The sequence below is a fragment of the Suncus etruscus genome, chromosome 17 (genome assembly GCF_024139225.1).
Source record: "Suncus etruscus isolate mSunEtr1 chromosome 17, mSunEtr1.pri.cur, whole genome shotgun sequence".
Classification (NCBI taxonomy): domain Eukaryota; kingdom Metazoa; phylum Chordata; class Mammalia; order Eulipotyphla; family Soricidae; genus Suncus; species Suncus etruscus.
In genome coordinates, this window is record NC_064864.1 from 41663850 (window position 1) to 41683885 (window position 20036).

General features: G+C 51.2%; 1 protein-coding gene across 1 annotated transcript in view; it reads right to left on the bottom strand.

Moving 5' to 3' along the window:
* The window catches only part of CRTAC1 (cartilage acidic protein 1), a 541606-nt gene that overhangs the window by 406795 nt on the left and 114775 nt on the right, over window positions 1-20036 (bottom strand). Inside the window, exons 5-8 of the mRNA XM_049790858.1 lie at window positions 17556-17712; window positions 8791-8925; window positions 5213-5358; window positions 3425-3561 (exon numbers count right to left, since the gene is read on the bottom strand). Coding sequence (XP_049646815.1) covers window positions 3425-3561; window positions 5213-5358; window positions 8791-8925; window positions 17556-17712 — 575 coding nt within the window. The remainder of the gene's footprint in view (window positions 1-3424; window positions 3562-5212; window positions 5359-8790; window positions 8926-17555; window positions 17713-20036) is intronic.

The window sequence follows — 20036 nt, forward strand, 5'->3', positions numbered from 1 at the left end:
AGTTGATGGATGGGGAAAGGGCAGGGGCTCAGCCACTTTTGACTGACCTTCAACATTCCTGCCAGTGGCCCTTATTTCCTGGGCTCCAGCGGCTCCCCAGGTCTCACTCTCCAACCCAAAGTGCTGCTTCTCCACGCCTTCCTTGACCTGCCCGCTCAGAGCAGTGCCTGCCTGCTTGCCTTTATCTCTGGGGCTTTTTATCACCAGGTTCCTGGTGTTAGGCCTCTGCAGGAATGTGTCTTATCTCCCCCCAGTAAACAGGAGCTCTTTGCAGGCTCAGCCATGGGTCACGCATCTCAGTGTCTCTCCCACCTCCGACACGACCCTGGTTCCTGAAGCATGCTGAGCCCATGAGCACACAAGCAAGCAAGCTTGTAAGCATGCAGTGTCTGTGTGTGCAGGCTGGAATTCCAGAGTGAGGGTGTCTGGGGCCCATCTGTATGGCAGCAGTCTTGGTTGTGGGGACTTGGAAGCACAGAAATGTTTGCTTCCGGAAGTGTGCCAAGGATGCCAGCTCCAGGTCCACTCTGGGGAGGCTGCATGATACCCCCATCTGGTCCTCCTCAGTTTCTCACAGCTGGGCACTCTGTCTGGGCTGTATGGAGTCATGCAGTGGGTAGGGAGCCAGAGAATTAGGAGGATCTGCAGCACTGTCCTGGCCACTTGGCAGGTTGCTGCTCTTCACCCATGTGACAGAATTATCAGAGGCCTGAGATGTGGTTTGGACTTACAGGCAGGCCTGGGACCCTGGAGAAAGTGGAGGTGGGAGGCAGAAGGCACTGACTGCCTTGCAGGGCTGGTAGTTGCCCTGGGACAGCCCCTGAATGCAGGAGATCTTTGATGAGCTCACATGCATGTCTAGGTGCATCAGACATGCACACACCTGTGGGGAGGGTGGAAGACTACACCCAGCCTGCTAACACTCACAATCCCTTTGTCTGTTTGTATCCTGCAACTACACAGGCTGCAGCTACACAGACAACCGCTGGCCAGGTGACAATGCAGTTAAAGGTAAAGCTCAGCGGTTTCTGATTCTACTTAGTCACTGTGTGACTTCAGCAGCAGCTTCTGTGTGTGCTCTGCTTGGGGGTCTCATGATTTGAGTGTGCATCAGGAACAATGATCCAGGGGCCACATGGACAGAGAATGCTATGTGAGGTACTGGAGCCTAGGGATAAGAAGAGTGCAGAGCTGAGGAAAGCCACTTAGATTTAGGTGACCAAGTGAACTTCGTGTAGGAAAGACTAAGCTAAGACCAGAATATGAAGCAAGTATGTGTGATGAGGCAGGGACAAGGGGTAGAGAGCGTGAGGAGCATGGCACCTGGCCCAGCCTTGAAATGAAGAAAACTGGGTTGTTTGAAAGGAAGAGAGATGAAGTGTGTGGCCAGCTTTGCATTACCAGCATCTTGCATTGTAGGGCTGGACCCTGAAGGACCACTGGGGAGGTGCAGGAATTCCTTTTAGTGAGAGGTGTCAGGGTATGGCACAGAGGAGGGATTGAGGGTGGTGTGGCCTATGCACTCCATTGACCTGGGAGGGGTCCTGTTTATGCCCATGAAGAGCCAGGAAGGCTGTGGATGGTGACAGTCCTTTGTCCCTCAGCACCAGCATTGTGGGGTGATTTGGAGAGTCAGACACTGAATTTTAGTGTCCCAGCATCTCTTACAGGGGAAGCCACATTCTTCCTGCAGCTTTTGGCAAAAGGCCAGAGTCTGAGGCACCGGCTGACCTACTGCCCACTCCCACTGGATACTCAGGACAAGGCTGTTTGCCAGGGAGACTTGGGAGCACAGCCAGGTGCTCAGGAAGTGGCTTGCACTGCTGTTTGTGCCAGGGGCCACCTATGGTAACTTTGACTTGGACAGCCCTGAGCCAGCCTGCTGCTCTCAAGTGGCCAAAGGTTGGCCAGGAGGATCGTCCAGGGTCACTGGTGGTGCCTGGCCTCTTGGGTCACTGAGATCAGAGCACTTGACTCTTGGGTGCTCAGGGCACTGGCAAGTGACACTTTATTAGCTAGAGAACGAAAGCAGTGTCTCTGTTAACGAGCAATTGATCTTCCGCAATTAATCTGGAAGTTGTGAATAAGCTTTTTGCAAGGAACCTAATTAGTAAATCTAGTGCCTTCGGGGGGTGATTACAGCCAGTCAGATTGATGCTTTGTTAATAATTATATTTTAAAACACGTGGAGGCGGGGCCGGAGAGATAGCATGGAGGTAAGGCGTTTGTCTTTCATGCAGAAGGTCATCGGTTCAAATCCCGGCGTCCCATATGGTCCCCCGTGCCTGCCAGGAGCAATTTCTGAGCATGAAGCCAGGAGTAACCCCTGAGCACTGCCGGGTGTGACCCAAAAAACACAAAAAAAAAAAAAAAAAAAAAAAAAACACGTGGAGTCACAGATTTCACCTTTTATGAGTAGTCAGACCCTTCTATGGGGAGGGAATGGGGTCCTTGGGGAGGTGAGTAGGTGATCTGGCCCGTTTCTTGAATCTAAGTCTCCTGGTCCTCCTGTTTCTCCCCTCCTGCTCCTGACCCTCTTTAGCATGTTCCAAACCAGGAAAAGAGTTGGCTCAGGCCACTTGGGTCTGGCCTGGTCCTGGATTACTAAGACTCTTCTGCTGTTGAGTACACATGTTTGAACAGATTATGGGGGAGTATAGGCCTTCAGGTTTGATCCCCTAAGCCTAAAGTTTGATGCCTGGCACTGCAAACAGAAAACAACAAACATGCAACAAAACAAAACCCTAAAATATTCCCTGCTCTCCCACACTCAGGAGTCCACTCTGACTGCAACTCAGGTAAGACAAGGCCTGGAGTTTGTGTTTTCTGTGTTTCTGTATCCACCGTGAGATGCTATCTCCCCAAACACAGCCCTTCCATCTGCCTAGACTAATATCCAGGTATCTTTGAGTCATTCCATCATTAGTGCTCTTTTCCTAGTAGACTGTTAAGTGTCTCTCTTGGCACTTCTCAAAGGGTAGAGTGAAGGAGCACTGATCCCAAGAGGAAAGCCATTGAAAGATGTGCCTGGGTCAAATCCATTGGGAAAACATGAAAGACCCCCATAGCTGTGGAAAAGGTGCCGAGACCACTGGCAGCCAACAGACTTGCCTGTCTGCCTCACTGGGGCATAGAGTTTTGACTCTGGGACACTTACTAAGTGGGGCCTTAGTTCCTTCTACCCAGTATCTAGTTTCAGGGTACATCTGGCTAGACAATCTACCATTTTCTCCAACAATAGGAAGTCAGTTTCTGCCAAGACTTGCTGTCCATTCCCAGTCTTTGCTCAGTCTCTGCCCTTTTTCAGTTGTGTCCTTTATTAAGGGTCTTTCTTCCAGACACCTCTAGGACTTCCTTCTTGAGTCTTGTAACTTCCATTGGGTCCCCCCCCCCAGCATGCCTGGGGACAGGTTGACTCACGGACCGGAAGAGGCGGTTGGCTGAGGGGCTGCGGTGGGCAAAATTGTTGAAGAATATCTCCAGCTCCTGATCGTTGTCAAAGTCGGCGGCGATGACAGTTCGCACGGGGGATGGCATGGAGAATTTGGGTGAGGCAATGTCCTGGGAGAGAGAGGGATGCTGGCCAGGGCTGGGAGCGAGCAGTAGCTGCCCATCCGGGCATGTGGAGTGCAGGGTCAAGTCAAAGATCACTGACCTGATCCCCTCTCTCTCAGCCTAGTGAGGGGATTGGGGTGACCACAGGAGTCCAGGAAGGAGGAAGGAGAGCACTTGTGTGCCCCGAAAGTGCTTTTGGTGCCCTGGGAGCACCCTCAGCCCTCCAGAGTGCACACAAACTTGGGTACCCCAGGTGGGGTGGGGGGGAACAGTCCTACAAAAGGCAGGGAGATGCCCAGAACCATGGCTAAGAGCTGGGCCCTGGCTTAGATTCTGAGTGAGGTTGCTGTAGTTCTAGTGTGGTCCTAGGAGGTCCACTGTGTGGTCCTCTCTGCCCTCCTTGACACGGGCACAAGCAGCTGCATTTGGTTGTGTCTATGTGTCATCCTAGGCAGGTGTCTGAGCCCTATGAGTTACCACCTCACCCACAGAGGAAGAAACATCTGCTAAGATGCTTGTGAGATGCTGGGCCTAGCTAGTGTGGGCACATAATGGGCATAGTATAGACCCAGTGAGTATAGTGTGGGCACAGTGAGGGCACAGATGTTGAGCTGGTGTAGTCCAGTTTGCTCTGCTGCTATAGCTACATAGGAATGGACAGTTTTTCTGTAACTAAGTGTTATGCTTCTTCATCCTTACATTGTTTCTTGGGAGTCTGGTTTTATTTTTTTAAGACATTTATTTTGGGGAGTTGCAGTACAAACATACCCTGTCAAGGTTTCAGGGAAGATTCCAGAACAGAGAGAGCCAGAACACTGCCAAGACCTTGGCAAATTGGCCATTGGTCTTGGATATAGGATTTGCCTTGGCAGTAGAAGAACAGTTGGGTCAGGAAAAGGATTTCTGAGCAGAGTTTCTGTTCTGGATGGGGTTATGCCATTATGGTTTAGGGTGCATGGTTAAGTTTCAGGGCCACTGTGGAAATGACGGGGATGTCTGTGATGTGGGAGGCCCCCTTGGCCCTAGGCTTTTCCTCTTCCTTCTATATTCCTTGTTGTCTACAGAAATGGTCTGCCTGGGATCGCTGACCAGCTGCCTGCTTTGGCGGTGGGGGGAAGGCTGTCCCCACTGGCACAGTAATGAGGCTGATTAAGAACCTGGCCAGCTGGCCAGAGTGGGCTGAGCTGGAGAACAGAGACCTCGGGATATCAAGCTCATTACTATTCTATTGATCTTATAAACTCAAACACCTATATTTGCCCCCTCTGGGCTGTCCCCCTGGATGCCTGGATTCATGTACAGAAATGCTGCTCAGTTCCTGACACATGGAGGGGATCTGTGAACTATGGTTAATCTGTGGCTCCTGGCTGATGGCAGGTTCATCAGGATCATCAGTTCCAGCTAATGGCAGGGTCAACATGTTCCTTTGCTCAGACACTGACATTTGGGCTGTGCATTCCAGGATGGTGCACAGCTTCCCCAGGCTCTAACTGCTAACTTAGAAGTTCTCAACCTTCTCCTGCCTAGCAACATGTTCCCTCGCCCCTTCTCAGCACAGGTACACACACAACCCCCCACTCCTTCTGCTGGACATGCCATATCTCTTGCATCTTGCAGTGTCGGTGGACACATGGGAGGAAGAAGAAGGGCCCCTTACCCGAAACCGGACCTTCCCATGAGCGCTCATCTGCAGGTAGAGCCGGTGCGGGCCGTTCCAGTTGCCATAGACAATGTCTACTTTGCCATCTCGGTTAAAGTCAGCCAAGGCCACCCCTCGCCCATGCTGGTGAGGGTCGTCCACACCTGGGGAACAAAGGTTGGCTCTCTCAGGCACCACCTCCTGCAGTTCTGCAGACACTTGAGAGGTGGAGGCTACAGAAGAGCCGTGAGGGTGGGTCCCATTTGGCTATCCCAGCTGTGGTGGCAGTCATATCCTTGTATGACAGATTGTATGTGGTTCTAAAGATGGCCCAGTCTGTCTGCCCAGCCAGCATGGTTCTAGCTCAGTTTGGTGTTTAGGGAGATGGGAGGGAAAAGGAGATCGGAGCCTTTCTGGGTCACCACAGCTCTGCCATTGGGAGGCACTGAGGAGGTTGGCACCCCAGTACCTGAGGGGCAAGTTTACACTTCTGATGGTGTGTGTGTGGACCCATTTGCTTTCTCTGCTTTCTAGCTGTCTCCTCTGCCCTGTCTCACTAGGCTTCTGACCACCCCCTACTCTTTTCATCTCTCAAAGGAGCCAAGTTCATGCCTGCTTGGGCACCTTTGCCTGAGCTAGTATCCTCTTTCTTTGGCTCTCTGACACCTCCTTTATTTTTGTTTTTGTTTGTTTGTTTGTTTGTTTGTTTGTTTTTTGGGTCACACCCAGCAGCGCTCAGGAGCTACTCCTGGCTCTACGCTCAGAAATCGCTCCTGGCAGGATCAGGGGACCATATGGGATGCCGGGATTTGAACCACCGACCTTATGCATGCAAGGCAAACACATTACCTCTATGATATCTCTCAGGCCCTGACACCTCCTTTTTTTATGGTGGCAGCAACAAGTTCACCTCTACAGGAAGCCCTCCTGGACTACTCCTTCCCACCCTGCTATTCCCCCCAACAACTGCTTCTCTTTTCCATGGTGTTCATCACATAGGCCATTAAGTTTCCTTTCTGGAGTTATTTGCTGTGTGTCTGGGCATGGGATGAGTAACGGTCTTCTTGGCCACTGAGTTTCCCTGACTCTATCTCAGTGCCTGTGGGGGCTGAGACGTTTAGCAAACACTTGCTGAGTGAAGAAAGGAAGAACCATAAATAATGTGCCAGAGGTGATGGAGGGGCAGTGACAGTAGGAATGCTACCCTAGAGAGCCCAGTCTCTCAGGAGGTCACGCAAGACAAGCATGTGAGTCCACGTCACCTTCTGGGCCAGCTGGGGAGGACAGAGCATGGCTCTGATGAGGGAAGACGGGCTCCCTGATGGCCAACAGACAGACCCCTCAAATGGGCATGAACCCGAGAGGTGCATCTGCCTGAAGTCCATCTGTCTTCTGAAGGACAAACTGCCCTTGGCCAGTAGGTTACAGAATGGTGTGTGTGTGTGTGTGTGTGTGTGTGTGTGTGTGTGTGTGTGTGTGTGTGTGTGTGTGTGTGTGTGTGTGTGTGTGATGGGCAGACACAGAGATCCTGAGACTGGACTGAGAAGGTGAGGGTAGAGGTGCATGAGATCTGGAGGGCTGAGCATCCTCTAGGGGCAGGAAAGATGATGGGGGTGAGGAGGCACCAGGCTTGAGAAAGAGGGTTTGCAAGAGAATGGGGACAGTCTCTGACCTGTAGGATTAATACCCCATTAATTCTCTGTAGAACCCCTAGCTCTAATGTCAGGGCCCTTCCACATTTGCCCATTTCTCTCCCCATATATGAGGCACCTTGACAAGGAGCTGGTTCCCATTCGCGGGAATAATCGGTGCCAGGCTGAATTTCTCAGCAGCATCTGTTTCGGTGATGAATGCCCTCTTGACATGTCTTGTTAAGCCCCTGCAATCATTCCGACTTTCAATTACGGGCCTAGCACCTTCCTCTCTCCCCCTGCCTGAGACCTTCTCCACCCCAACCTGTTCGCTCACCTCTGCTTCCATCTCTTTAACACCTTATCAAATTTTCTAGATTCTCTCTTCCACCACCCCCCCTTCCTCCTATGATTTTCTAGCAATGAGAAAATGTGCTACCAGTGTGTGTGGCACCAGGAGGGCAGGATGTGGAAAAAAGGTTTTGGGGCTGGTTCCCACCCATCTGGTTTTTGCTTAGGAAGGAGAAGACGGAAAAGCAAGCTTGGGGACCCCAATGGCTGCAAGTGTGAGTGTATTAAGAGCTGGTGGGAGACACTGGGACAACTCATGTAATGCCATGTACAGTCTTAGCTTCATGATGTCTGTCACTCTGCTGGTGCCCGCAGGTCTCTTGATCTGCATTGAGACATCTGCACACCTATTCTGGAGACCAGACCTTGTCTGGGACACCAAATCCTCTGTTCAGAGAAAGGTAGAAGACATGGGTAGGGATGAAGGGCTGAAAGGCAGATTAGATCGACACATTGAATTTGTGTCTATTCTGCAGCCAGGATTGGGGGACTCTCTGCTGGTGATATGCTGCCAAGCAAAAAAGACTGAGTTACTTGGGGCCTGTCTCCTAGGCACAGGCTGATGAGCAGCACAAGGTGGAAGCCTGTGGGGAAGGGCTGTGCCAGGCAGGGCTGTGGAACTGCAGAAGCATCAGTCTCTGTGAAATGGTGCTGGGGGAGCGGGCAGGCAGGAAAGATTCCTAGACATTAGAGCTGAGTGTTGAAGGATGAACACAGCTCTGCAGACAGAGATATGGGGAGGCATGTTTCAGGTAACAGGGCTGGCAGAGGCAGGATGAGCATGAAGGAGGAGGAAACAGTCTGCAGCCCCCTCCCCTAGCACTATTCAATGTAGATCTCATCCTGCTGCTTTAAACAATTGTTGTGTCGGGGCCAGAGTGATTGCACAACTGGTATGGCTTTTGCCTTGCATGCGATTGACCCGAGACCAATCTGAGTCTGATCTCTGGCATTCCATATGGTCCCCTGAGCCTGCCAGGAATGATTTCTGGGCACAGAGCTGGGAGTAACTCAAGTGCCGCTGGGTGTGGCCACCAAGACAAACAAAAAAAGTGTTGTGGGGGGCACATCTACAGTGCTCAGGGGTCAGTGGTGCCTCCAGGGCCACTCCTGGTGTTCAGGGGGCCTTGAGGTGCTAGAGAATCAACATGCTGGTTCTGTTCAAACACCAGAGCTAGATCCATGGCCCTGATGTCTGTTGCTGGTAGTTTGCTGTTTGCTAAATGTCAGTGTGAGAGGAGGTGGGTGTGTCCTGCTGTTTTAGGTTGGTGTACCCCCAAGTAGACCCACATTTATCAGAGGTTCTATAAATAGATATCGGCAGAAAGAGAATGTTTAAGGTAAACATGAGTGGAGGGCAGGGAGTGGAAGCATAAAGGGGAGACTGAGGCTGAGGAATGTAGCAGGACTGCAAGGAACATAGATAATCCTAGTCCCTGGATCTCAGGTCCTCCTCCCTATAGGAACCCTCCCCAGGTGCCTGGCCATGAGGAATAGGAGGATGCATCAGAACAATTCCCAGTAGATGCAGCCTTGACCCTGGGCCTGTGGAAGTGGACAAGGAGGGGACAGAGTGGTCTGGAGTTGGGAGTAGGGGTATAGGACCATACTCACCTGCACTAGCTGCTGTGTCTACAAAGGTGCCATCACCCCGGTTGTGGAAGAGGAAGTTAGGTCCATTCTCATTATCACAGAAGATGTCTGAGGCACTGCTGCTGAGGATGGGGCCCACACTGACACCCCGGCCACCTGTGGAAGGACACATTGTGAGTGGCAGAGGCCAGGGTTGGGTTATCCCTGAGACAGCCCTGAGACACAGGCTGTGGGTTGGAGATTCTGACTCTTGGGAAGATCTGACCTTTCTGAGGGGAAATATGACCTTGCTGGGGGATTCTGATTTTTCTGGGGGGATTCTGACCTTCCTCACCCATCAGTCATATGTGTGGGTTGGTGGAGGCAAGTTCAGTGATGGTTGGTAAATGGAGAGCCAGTTTATACCACCTCACACTGGACTCTTTGACTAGGCCACCTATGTGCAAAACACAATTCAGCTCCCACACAGACCGACGAAAAAATCAGGATCCCTGACAGTCTTCCCCATCCCCATCCCCACCCCGAGGCATAGTTGCTGGTCAGGATGCTGCTGGCTCCTGCTAGGGATCTGAAGGGTCATCTCCAGCAATGGGCTGGGCCCCCTTGACATGACTGTGTCATGGGTAGGAGGATAGGAGCCCTAAGGAACAACCTGCAAGTCCAGCGCATTGGCCAGTGGACATTTTTAATTAAAAAAAAGGAAAATAGGGACCGGAGAAATAGCATGGAGATAGGGCATTTGCCTTGCATGCAGAAGGACAGTGGTTCGAATCCCGACATCCCATGTGATCCCCTGAGCCTGCCAGGAGCGATTTCTGAGTGTAGAGCCAGGAGTAACCCCTGAGCGCTGTTGGGTGTGACTCAAAAAAAAAATAAAAGGAAAATATAATTTTTGGATATTTATGTATACTGACTCTGGAACTTGGGACAAGCAGAAAAGACTATGTGCCCATCCCCCCTTGAATTTTGTGAAGACAAATGGCAAGTTGGCCTTTGGAAGAATGTCTTTGTATTTTTTTTTTAATTTTGTTTTTTGGGACACACCCAGAAGTGTTCAGAGTTTACTCCTAGCTTTTCACTCATCATCTTCCTGATGGGGCTTGGGGGGCTATATGGGGTGCCTGGGATTGATCCTGGCTCAGCTCTGTGAAAGGTAAACACTATACCCACTGTATTATCACTCTGACTTCATGTCTTTGTATTGTTTAGCTTGTTGCCTCAAAAATTCTATCAGTGCTTTGAAAGAGAAAAAGAAATTCCAATAAACCTTGGGGATCTGGGTTTGGGGTACAGTTGGCAATGCTCTGGAGTCATACCTAGTGAACCATATATAGTGCCAGGGATGAAACTGATGTTGGCCATGTGCAAGGCAAGAGCCTTAAATCCTGCATTCTGGTTTCTCAATTATTATTATTATTATTTTTAATGAAGGAACTCAATCTAGCCCTATATAGGGTTCAAAGCATTCAAATCAAAATTTGAGCTACCCAGATCAACAAGAACAGACCACCCTAACTAGTGGGTTTCCAATAAAGTCTGGCAAGCCTTCCCTTAGCAACACTGCTGATCAATACCTACCCATCGATGACTAAACCCTGTAGGAAATAGTTTCACCAGAACCTGGATTCTAGCCCAGTTTGGCTTTTTTCATAAGATGGCATGACTTTAGGTTTTCTGTTATCCACTGGTCTCAGTTTTCTTATTTGGGCAGGATGGAAGCAGGGGTCTTCCAGGCCAAGCAAGTACTCTACTGTTGGGCTAAATCCCTGATTACTTGCCTGTTCTGTTATAGAGGTTTGAGAGGAGTGGATCTGGCAAGCGGCATTTCTTTGTGAATCCTACAATCTTGATGCTCAGACTCCAGCTCGTGAACCAGCAGTTGGGAATAAGGGGAGGGGAGTGGAAGGTGGGTGCAGGCTGCCTGCCCCCTGGGAGTTTACTAGTGATATAGCATCTCAGCCCTCTGCCCACCTTCTTGCTAAATGGGACCGAACTCCTGATTTCTAGGTGAAACCAATTTTGCAAAGCGCAGCAATGTGAGGCTGGTTGGGACAGTATACCAGATAGTAGACACCATTCTCAGAGCACTCAGAGAACTCTAAACAAAAAAGAGTCTGGGTTGATCTGCGTCAGGGGTCCTCAAACTTTTTAAACAGGGGGCCAGTTCACTGTCCCTCAGACCATTGGAGGGTCTGACTATAGTAAAAACAAAACTTATGAATGAATTCTTATGCACACTGCATATATCTTATTTTGCAATGAAGAAACAAAACAGATACAAATACAATATGTGGCCCGCGGGTCATAGTTTGAGGACCACTGATTCTGGGTGATCTGAGCTACCTCACTCCCCTACTTTATGGACTGTCTGTTTATGCCGGGGGAAGAATTTCACACAAAGTTTGTAAACTGGGGCTGGAGGTTCCCTTGGACACCATGATTCTTTCAGGCTGAAAGGGGCTCTGGTTCTTGTGCCATGGGTTCTGATGTGGCAGTGTTCACTTGGGTCCGTCATGGGAGGCATCTTCACACCTCCAAGCCCTGTGTCTTCTGGAGGCCTCTACTGAGCACTTAGTGACAGTTCAGGTGTCAGGAAACTAAATCACCTGATTGAGGGGCAGTGGGTCATTCAAGAGCCCCCCTATGGGGGACAAGGAGGCCTAGTCAAAGCCAGCAGAAGGGGTGAAGCTATGTAATCCAGGACTAGTTATCTTGCTAGACAACAGTCCTGGAACAGGCCTCAGTGAAAAGTCCCAGGCCCTGCCTGGGCCCCACAACATTTCTGCGGGAGCCCTGGGACTTGCAGCCTCGACACCTCATCCTTCTACCCTGATGCTGGGATCTGCCTGGTCTCTCCTGCCTCTGGCTCCCTGCACAGTGACACATTCCCTTCATTTTCTACAAAGCAGGTTATTTCCCTTTTGGACAAATTTCTAAATCTTTCTAATTAACTAATTGGGTTGGGTTGAAGCCTTGCACCATTTGTAACCTGTAATTACTAGGAAATTGCCATGGTAACCACACTACTAATTAGTGACAATTTATTGCCATGGCAACCAGACCATAACAGAGATGTTACTGCTGTCTCCTCCTTGGCACGTTCACTGCACAGCTGGGGTGCAGGTGAGTCAGGTTGGCTTCTCAGGCACCAGCACCTCAGGCTGGGGGGCTAAAACAGGGTGACCCAGCACCTGTACCCCTCATGTGACTGGTGCCACTGGGGGATCACTCTTGGTTCATCCTGCCGGTGCTCTTCCAGACAGTGAAAATGCCCATCTGGAGGGTAGCTGCTCCAACCCTGCAGACAAGGGTTCCTTCCTCAGCAGGGACCTTTTCTCTGGACTGGGCTCCCCCTGCCCACCCACGCACCCACCAGGATCCCTCCTTATCCACAAGGGTCCTGACAAGGAGTCAGTACCACTGGGCATCTGTGCTTTATACTAGGAGCCACACATGCTTCTGGGAATAAACAGTCCCCAAGTTCAGCTGTTGAGGCTGCCCCCAACCTCCTAGGATGGCAGAGTTGGAGCCCTGTGGGTAGGGGTGTGTCATGGAACCTTTCGTCTGGGGATGCCTGTTTTCTTTCTATTCTGGAGCCCTTAGCACAGAATCCTGCTTGAAACTTCCAGAGGAGCTGGGCCTAGAAGTGGCTTTCCCACTTTCCCAACATTTTCCTCCAATGCTTCAAAGGGCTCCTGGTTGTGCTACTGGGTGCTAGGGCCTCTAACCCCTGACTTTCTGTATGGTGGGCAGGGCATACCTATGGTCTGCTCCTCCTAGACAGGCCCCAATGATTGCCTCTGCCTCTCTATGGCTGGCTTGCCCTCGGATGATGATGCAACCCCTAGACTTCCTTAGTACTCTTAAGTACTACATCTCTCAACTCCCACATTTGGGGGTACAGACTCAGGTCCAATTGGGGGTACATATTCTCAGATGATCTCTGATGGCTGGGTGGATGAGGTTTAGAAAGAGAGGATAGAGGTGAGGAAGGGAATGTGACCTTAGGAGGAAAGAAAGGCTGAGGGTTCCTTTGCAGAGGGAGAAAAGTTTTCGCAGCCTAGCCTATGTTGTGTTCACGCTACTCTCTGGGCACAAGACTATGATTGTGCTCCAGCCTCGGGTTTCCATCACAGGCCCTTTCTGCTTTGTTCCCCACATTCTTCCACCCCTAGAAGCTACCACTGGACAAGTGCACTCAGGAACTGGCTAACTAACCTGAGTTAGCCTGTCTGCACTGTGAGGCTAGAGTGGGGCCTGCGATGTGAGATTCACCCGCTGAGCCTGAGGGAAAGTGATGCAGGGGATTGCAAAAAGCCAGTTGTCAGAGACAAGTGCCAAGATGAGGAGAAAAGCAGGTGTGGAGGACTGGGCAGTGTGAGGATGAGGTGTGTGTGGCTGTGGGTGTGAATATGTAATGTGGGTGTATAAATGTGCGAAATGGAAGGTGTGAGTATATGACGGTGTGTGTGCATATATAAGGGAGATAGTGGAGTGCATGAGTGAATGCAAACTGTAAGAATGTCTGAGTTTGTGTGTATGAGAATCATGTGGCTATCCATTGGTGTAAATTGAGTGTGAGTGAGTTTTCGTGTGTTGAGTGCAAGTGAGTTTTGTGGCTGCATGAATGTGAACTGAGTGTGAGTTAGGTAGCTGCATGAGTGAATGTGGATTGTATGGAGGGTGTGTGTGTGTGTGTGTGTGTGTGTGTGTGTGTGTGTGAGAAAGGGGTTGGATGGGAACAGGGTCTTCATCCTCCATTTTCTGAAAACTCCAACAGAGCATAATCTAGTGCTGCTGATGGCACTGCCATCAGGATGCCAAGTAAGATTTGAGTCACCAGTATAGAAGCTGCCAGGCAGGGACTCTTCTGCTCCCTCTGCCCCATGGCCCCTGTGGTATTCCATGCAGGATGAGAGGAGGAGCCAGAAGGGCACGAAGGCAGGTATCATTATCTTGTCTGTAATGGGTAGGACTGCCAGCTATAGATACCTGGGGCACAGAGAGGAGGGCCACAGAGAGAGGGCCACCCCATCACCTTTCTTTACTAGGAAAAATGGACCAGAGGGGAGGTAAAGAAGGATCAGGAACAGACCTGGGTCTCATCATTCAGTCCTGTGTACACAGTGATGCCAGGACCTGTACTTGCAGATAGATATTTGTACAATGGTTCCTTCCTGGTGAGACCCAGAGAGGCAGCACCAATATGACTTTTTTTTTTTAAATGAAGAGTGCATCTGTATTGTCTAACATCTTTAGGTTTGATCAAGAAGAATGTCCCTCCTCCTGTCTGTCACGATGCCTCAGACAGCAGAGTATTAGGGCCCCAGGGTCCACTCCCAGGGAGGTCAGTTCCCTGGCTGGGGGCCCGTCACTCTAGCCCTGCCTGTCACTGGCTTGTTGGATCTGACTGCCTCTCTCTCTAAGATCAGGCTTGCCTAGGAACCTGGGCTTCCGGGTTCCCACCCTGTCGCCTGCCTCCCCTCCTGCGTAGCTGGTCGGGTTCAGGCGGAAGGCCTCAGCTGGGCTCTGGTCCCTCCGTCTCCTGCAGTAATGACTTCCTATAAATCAGGTCTGCCCTCGCTTTGTTCTGCACCGCTCCCAGCCGGCAGCTACACTCCCCACTCAACACCATAAATCCACCTTCATTTTCTTTCCAAATTTCTTTTAAGGCTTCTTTAATCACTACCTCATAGCCCGGACAGATGCTCCCTCAAAGGGTAAGACCAAAGTGCAGAGTTCCCAGGCAGAGAGAGGCTGGTTCAGAGGGGAGAAGGGGAAAGGGACACCCCTCCCCATGACAGTAGGGGCAAAAATGCTTCAAGACTTCATCCTTCTAGGATGAAGGGACACAGGGAAGGAGGTTCTGAGGTGGTGATGAGAGTGCTAACTGGGCACTCCGTCCTGGGCACACCCACATCCAGGTGATGCTCCATAGAGGCTGGACTGTTGTCAGAATCTCAGGGCATGGCTCATTATCCTTGGTGGTTATGACACATGTCAGCCCCCGTGTCTGGCAGACCTTTACCTCCTTTCTGCTCCCAACAGCCCTCTTTCATTGGGAGGGGATTTGGGTCACACCTGGCAGTGCTCAGGACTTATTCCTGGCTCTGTGCTCTGGGATCACTCCTGGTGGGGTTCAGGGACCCTATGTAGTGCAGTGTTTGTTGTGCGCAAGGCAGGTGCTTTAATCCTTTTTGCAGGTGAGGAAAGCAAGTCCCAGAGAGCTTAGTCATCTGCCTGGAGAGCAGGGCCTGGAATTAGTAGGACATGGCCAGGCCAGGGCTCTAGACCCTATGATCCTGCACCTGCTGGATGGCCAGTTTTGGGTGCCACAGAGGCAGGGCGTTGTGTCTACACTGCTCTGAGCAGTACTCTCTGCCAGGGTCCAGCATGTTCTCCTGATTTCGAGGCAATGCAGCCTGTGTACCTCCACAAAACCCAGAGGAAAGGGAGGGCAGGTTGTGGGGCTCCCCAATGCCCTCATCTAGGGATCATGTCTTCTGCAAAGTGCTCAGCTCCCAGACTTAGCTAGCCAAGGCCCATCCTCCAGGGGCCCCGGAGTCCCCACAGAGTGGGGACACTAGCCACTAGATGGCACTGTGACCCAGCCAAGCAGCAGCCACTGGCCCTGCTGCTGAGTCTGGAGAGGTGTCCCTTCCCCCCCAGCAGAGCTGGACAGCGGGTGTGGGCAGCACGTTGTTTCAGGGCCTGCTGCTGCCAGACACCCCAGGCCAGACAGCTGCCTCAGCCACGAAGCAGGGACACAGAGGAAGTCAAGTCCTGAGCGCCAGTCCCTGGGGCTACAGCTGGAGGAGCCTCAGAAAGGTCGGCTAGGGGTGGCAGGCTGGTTTCTCGGCGTACCCTACCCCACCTCCTTATCTGGACATCTTCTCCCTAGACCTCCTGGGTTTTCTCTTTTATAAAATGGGACGCTCCAAAATCTGCCCAGCAATGGGATGCCTAGTGATGTGGTTGTGGGTCCAGCAGCTCCCAGTCTGTATGTTAAGAGAATGACAGTGGGGACAGGAGTATCCAGCTGGGGGGCTTGCTAACTGGGGAAGGGGGGTTTGGGGAAGGTGGGCAGGCAGATAACTTGGTGGGCCAAATAGGTTGGTGCCAGCCAAATGTGCCTTGGAAGTCTGCAAAGCATCTCTAATGTGTCCTCTGGGCACACCAGCTGCCCTAGCCCACCTGTGCCCTGCATGGACAGAAGCTGCCCTGGTCTTTCTGCACATGGCATGATTGACTGGAGCGTCTATTCCCAGTGTGCATCTTCGGTTGACACTTCCCGATCTCTTCCTTCCCTTCCTCAGTGCCCCCTACCAACTTAACTGGCCCCATCAGTGTCCCATTAACACCAATTCCAGGGGTAAGTGGTGTTTGCTTTGATTTCCATACTTCAAGCTTCATCTCTCAGCTTGCCTGCCTTTGCTGGTTTCGGGTGTGGAATAGAGATAGACTCAGAAAAATGGGCTCTTCTGGTCTAGGCTAATACCCTTGTGGGCAGATCCCTTTTCCCAGGTAGAGATGGTGATAGGGGCATGCAGCTGAGTTCTTGGGCACTTTGATGGGGCCTAAAACATGCAAGTTGTCTTATCATCTAGTCACTTATACCCATAGGCTTTGCCAGATAGGCCGATGTTCATCCCCCACTTCACAGAGGTGGAAGGTGGTCAGTGAAAGGCTTTTTGAACTCGGGGCTGAGGAGAGGCCATGATGACCCCTTCAAGGTGGGACTTAGAACGGATGCCACCATCTGAGTGAAGCAACCAAATCACCCAACTCCCCAGGCTCCAAGGTCGGGACTCAGGTTGCTTATGACCTGGGGGTCGGGTTCAAGCTAGGTTGAAGAGAGTAGGAAGGTTGACAAATGAGAGAATCATTGTTGTTTTGGTTCTGGCATTTTGATTTTGGGGCCCACACTCAGCAGTACTGAAGGGCCTCACTTGGTGGTGCTGGGGGACCATATAGTCCTCTTGCAAGCTGAGCCTGCACACCCACCCTCTGAGTTCTCTCTCCCTCCAAGGATAGAATTTTTACATCCAAAGGGCAGGCTCGGGTGAGGGAGGAGGCTCAAGTTCATGTGAGAAGTTGTGCAGGGCCCGCTGCTCTGGTTTCTGGCACCTCACACAGGAACTGGGCTGCTGTGCCATCAGCGGGCTGTTGGCAGTTGGTCACAGCTCTGTCAGCAGCCAGGCTGCAGGGAGAAAAACAGCCTTCCCTAGAAAGATCTCAGTTGGCCCCGACGATCTGTCCCCCCACCAGGAAAGGGGGGGGGGGAACTCAGGGGGCCTGGGGCAGAAGCACAACTGCAAAAAAAGCACAGGAGCAGTTGGGAACAAGAACACAATTCTTTGAGCTCAGTTATCCGAGACGGCGCCCAGCCGAGGCATAGGGATTTACCACTCGATTCCTGGCCGCTATGTGTAAGTAAATAATTTCATCTGCTGTTTGGCAATGAAGAGGCTTTAAATCTCGGCCTCAGTTCCTGTCACTCTTTTCCTCCAGAACCTGGTCCCTGTCCCAGGGGCAGCCAGGAGAGGGGTGAGAGGCTCCAGGGAAAGAAGGGGTGTTGGGGTTTCCTCACCCCATTTTCTGAAAAGCCCTGATGTTCAATGATCCCCGGCATGTGACCCTCCCTCAAAAGGCCACACTTGCTGTTTTTTACTGCCCACATGCTCTTGCAAAGATTGATTTAGGATCCTGCTATGGGGGTGGTGGTGGGGTGGCTTGCACAGCCCCTCCTAGGCAGGAGGCTCAGCCTGCAGGTGCCCATGTCATACCTGTATACTTGCTGACCCCAGCCTCAGCAGCCACGTCACGAAGAGCCAGAATGCCCCGGGAGAGGTCACTGGCTGCAGGGTCCATCTCAATCAGGGCGTCGGGGCCCACGTCGCCATAGGCATAGTTAGCAATATAGATGGAATAGCGCCCGGAGCCCTGGGGAGGGAGGAAGGCAGTGGATGAGTGGCCCTTTGGCACCTGTGCAGGTTTTGCTCCCAGAAAGTGGCACCCTGCTCCTCTGGCCTGGCTCCAGGTCCGGGATCTCTGGCTGTGTGTGAGGGTTCAACTCCAGAGGTGCTTGGTGGTGGTGGTCTTATAACAAAGCAGCCCCATTTCCCCTTCCATTCTTTTCCAGAAGGACTCATTCCTCCCTCTCCCCTACAGGCACCTTTTTATAGCAATTTTCTAATGTGCCTCCCTCCAGCTGAGCTCTCTCCAGCTGCCAGCCAGGGTAGGTGCTCAATAAATATTTGCTGATTGATTGATCTAACAATTCCCATTATTCTCCATCTCTCTCTCTCTTTCTTGCTCCCATTCACGCTCACTCTGGCCAAGATGACAAGCAGATTCCTGAGCCTCATCCCTCCCCTAGCCCCCACTTCTCCATTCCTCTTCTTGGGCAGCACCCAAGCTGAGCTAGGCAGGGTCCTCCTTCCATCTTCCCGCCGCTTGTTCTCCCATGCCCAGAGAGAAGTCTCATATGGCTTCTGTCTTCAGAACACTGGCTCAGTCCCTCCCACCCCTTGGCACCAGGAGACGCCCTGGGCATTGGCTCCTCTGCTGGAGCCATTCTTTTTCCTAGTCCAGACACTGCCATGAAGGCTCTGTTCTGCCTGTTATTATAATGGCGTGATTTCTTCAATGGATGCCTCGGTTCTCCCCTGAGACAGACATAATTTCGAAGCCAGTTTTTGAGCTTTCCGCTCAGCCTTTCATCCCTTCCCTCTAATTAATCAGAGAGTAAATGGTTTTTGAGCTTCAACTACTCGCAAGGTGCCCGTCTACAAAGGCATTGAAGACGAAGACTTCGTCCCCAGGCTCCATCAAGCCCAGCTGAAAGGCAAGTCATAAACATAGACAAATCAAGAGAAACAGCTGAGCCCAAGCAGTTGCCTGTTCTGTCACCCCTCTCCACTGCCCTATTGGATAGCTCTTAAGTCAATGACCCTTGAAGGTGACCCTTCCTTCCCACCTAACTGACAACTGATTTGAATCTTCCTAGGGATCATCATCCTTCCAGGGTCTACTACACTATTGAGTGGAGGAGCCCAGTGTCCACAAACCATCAATCTGCCTTAGGTGTAACTGAGAGGGTGTGCATGAGAATGGAACAGGGATGACACCTTTAGAAGAGGTTTTCTGGGAGTCATCTCAGCCAGGAGCAGTGGAGAGGCAAGAATCTTCCGGATAGAAATAAGACCAGATGGATAGAAGGAGATGGAAATAGGCCCTTTGCTGATGTTGGGTACTAAGTCAAAGGCAGGGTGTCAGGGAACATGTTGGAGAAGGTAGACCTGACCCAAAGATTTCCATGTACCATTTTTCTTGGTTTTCTGAGTCTCCATAAATCTTTTTGGAGAGCTGAGCTTTACAGGCCTCATTGCTCAGGACAGCCTCATCTGGGTGTGCATTAGGAATGTGGAAAGGTCAGGCCTCACCCCTGATCCACTGGACCAGAATCTGTTTTTACACACACACACACACACACACACACACACACACATGCATGTGAGCAAATATGCTCTTGGGGAAAACACATGTGAGCAATGCAATCTGCTTTCCAGACACAGATTCATGACCGGGGGAACTTCAAGAGTTTCCTTCCCCTGGCAGGTGCATAGTGAGTGTGTGGACTGACGGGCTGGAGAGTGGACAAATAGGGCCAAAGGCAAATGCGCTTCATCACTGTAACCACCATGACCTGACCAGCTGTTCGCCATCTCATCAACAAATGGACAATTAAGCCCAAATGAACTGAAATGCACTCTGCTGGAAGTAGAAATATTTATGAAATTTGGTCATACCTAGTTCTTTACATCAAGAGGTAGGGATACAGAGCATCTAATCATAACTATGTTACTACTGTAGACATTGTGGAAATCTGCCTGTCAATTTGACCATGATAATTTGGGACAGATTATATGATTCCAGGGGAAGGAAGATGGTTCTGCAGTGTTGGGTCTAAGATAGGAGTCACCCTGCTTTAGGCTTAGAGGTTCCCCCTCCAGCTGCTTCTGGAGGCCTTGTTAAGGCAGAAGGGATATCCCAGTGTTCCTGATAAGGAGGATTGGAGTAGCCTGAGAACTTGCATATCTAACCGATTTCCAGAAACATTGATGCTATTGGTACAAGAACTGTGATTCCACACACTGTGGTTCAAGAACCATGGAACAAGGAACAACACTGTGGCTAGGCTCTTAATTGACTTGACATTCCCAAGTAGGTTCCTCACTCACTCTGGTTACTTCCCTTCACCTGCT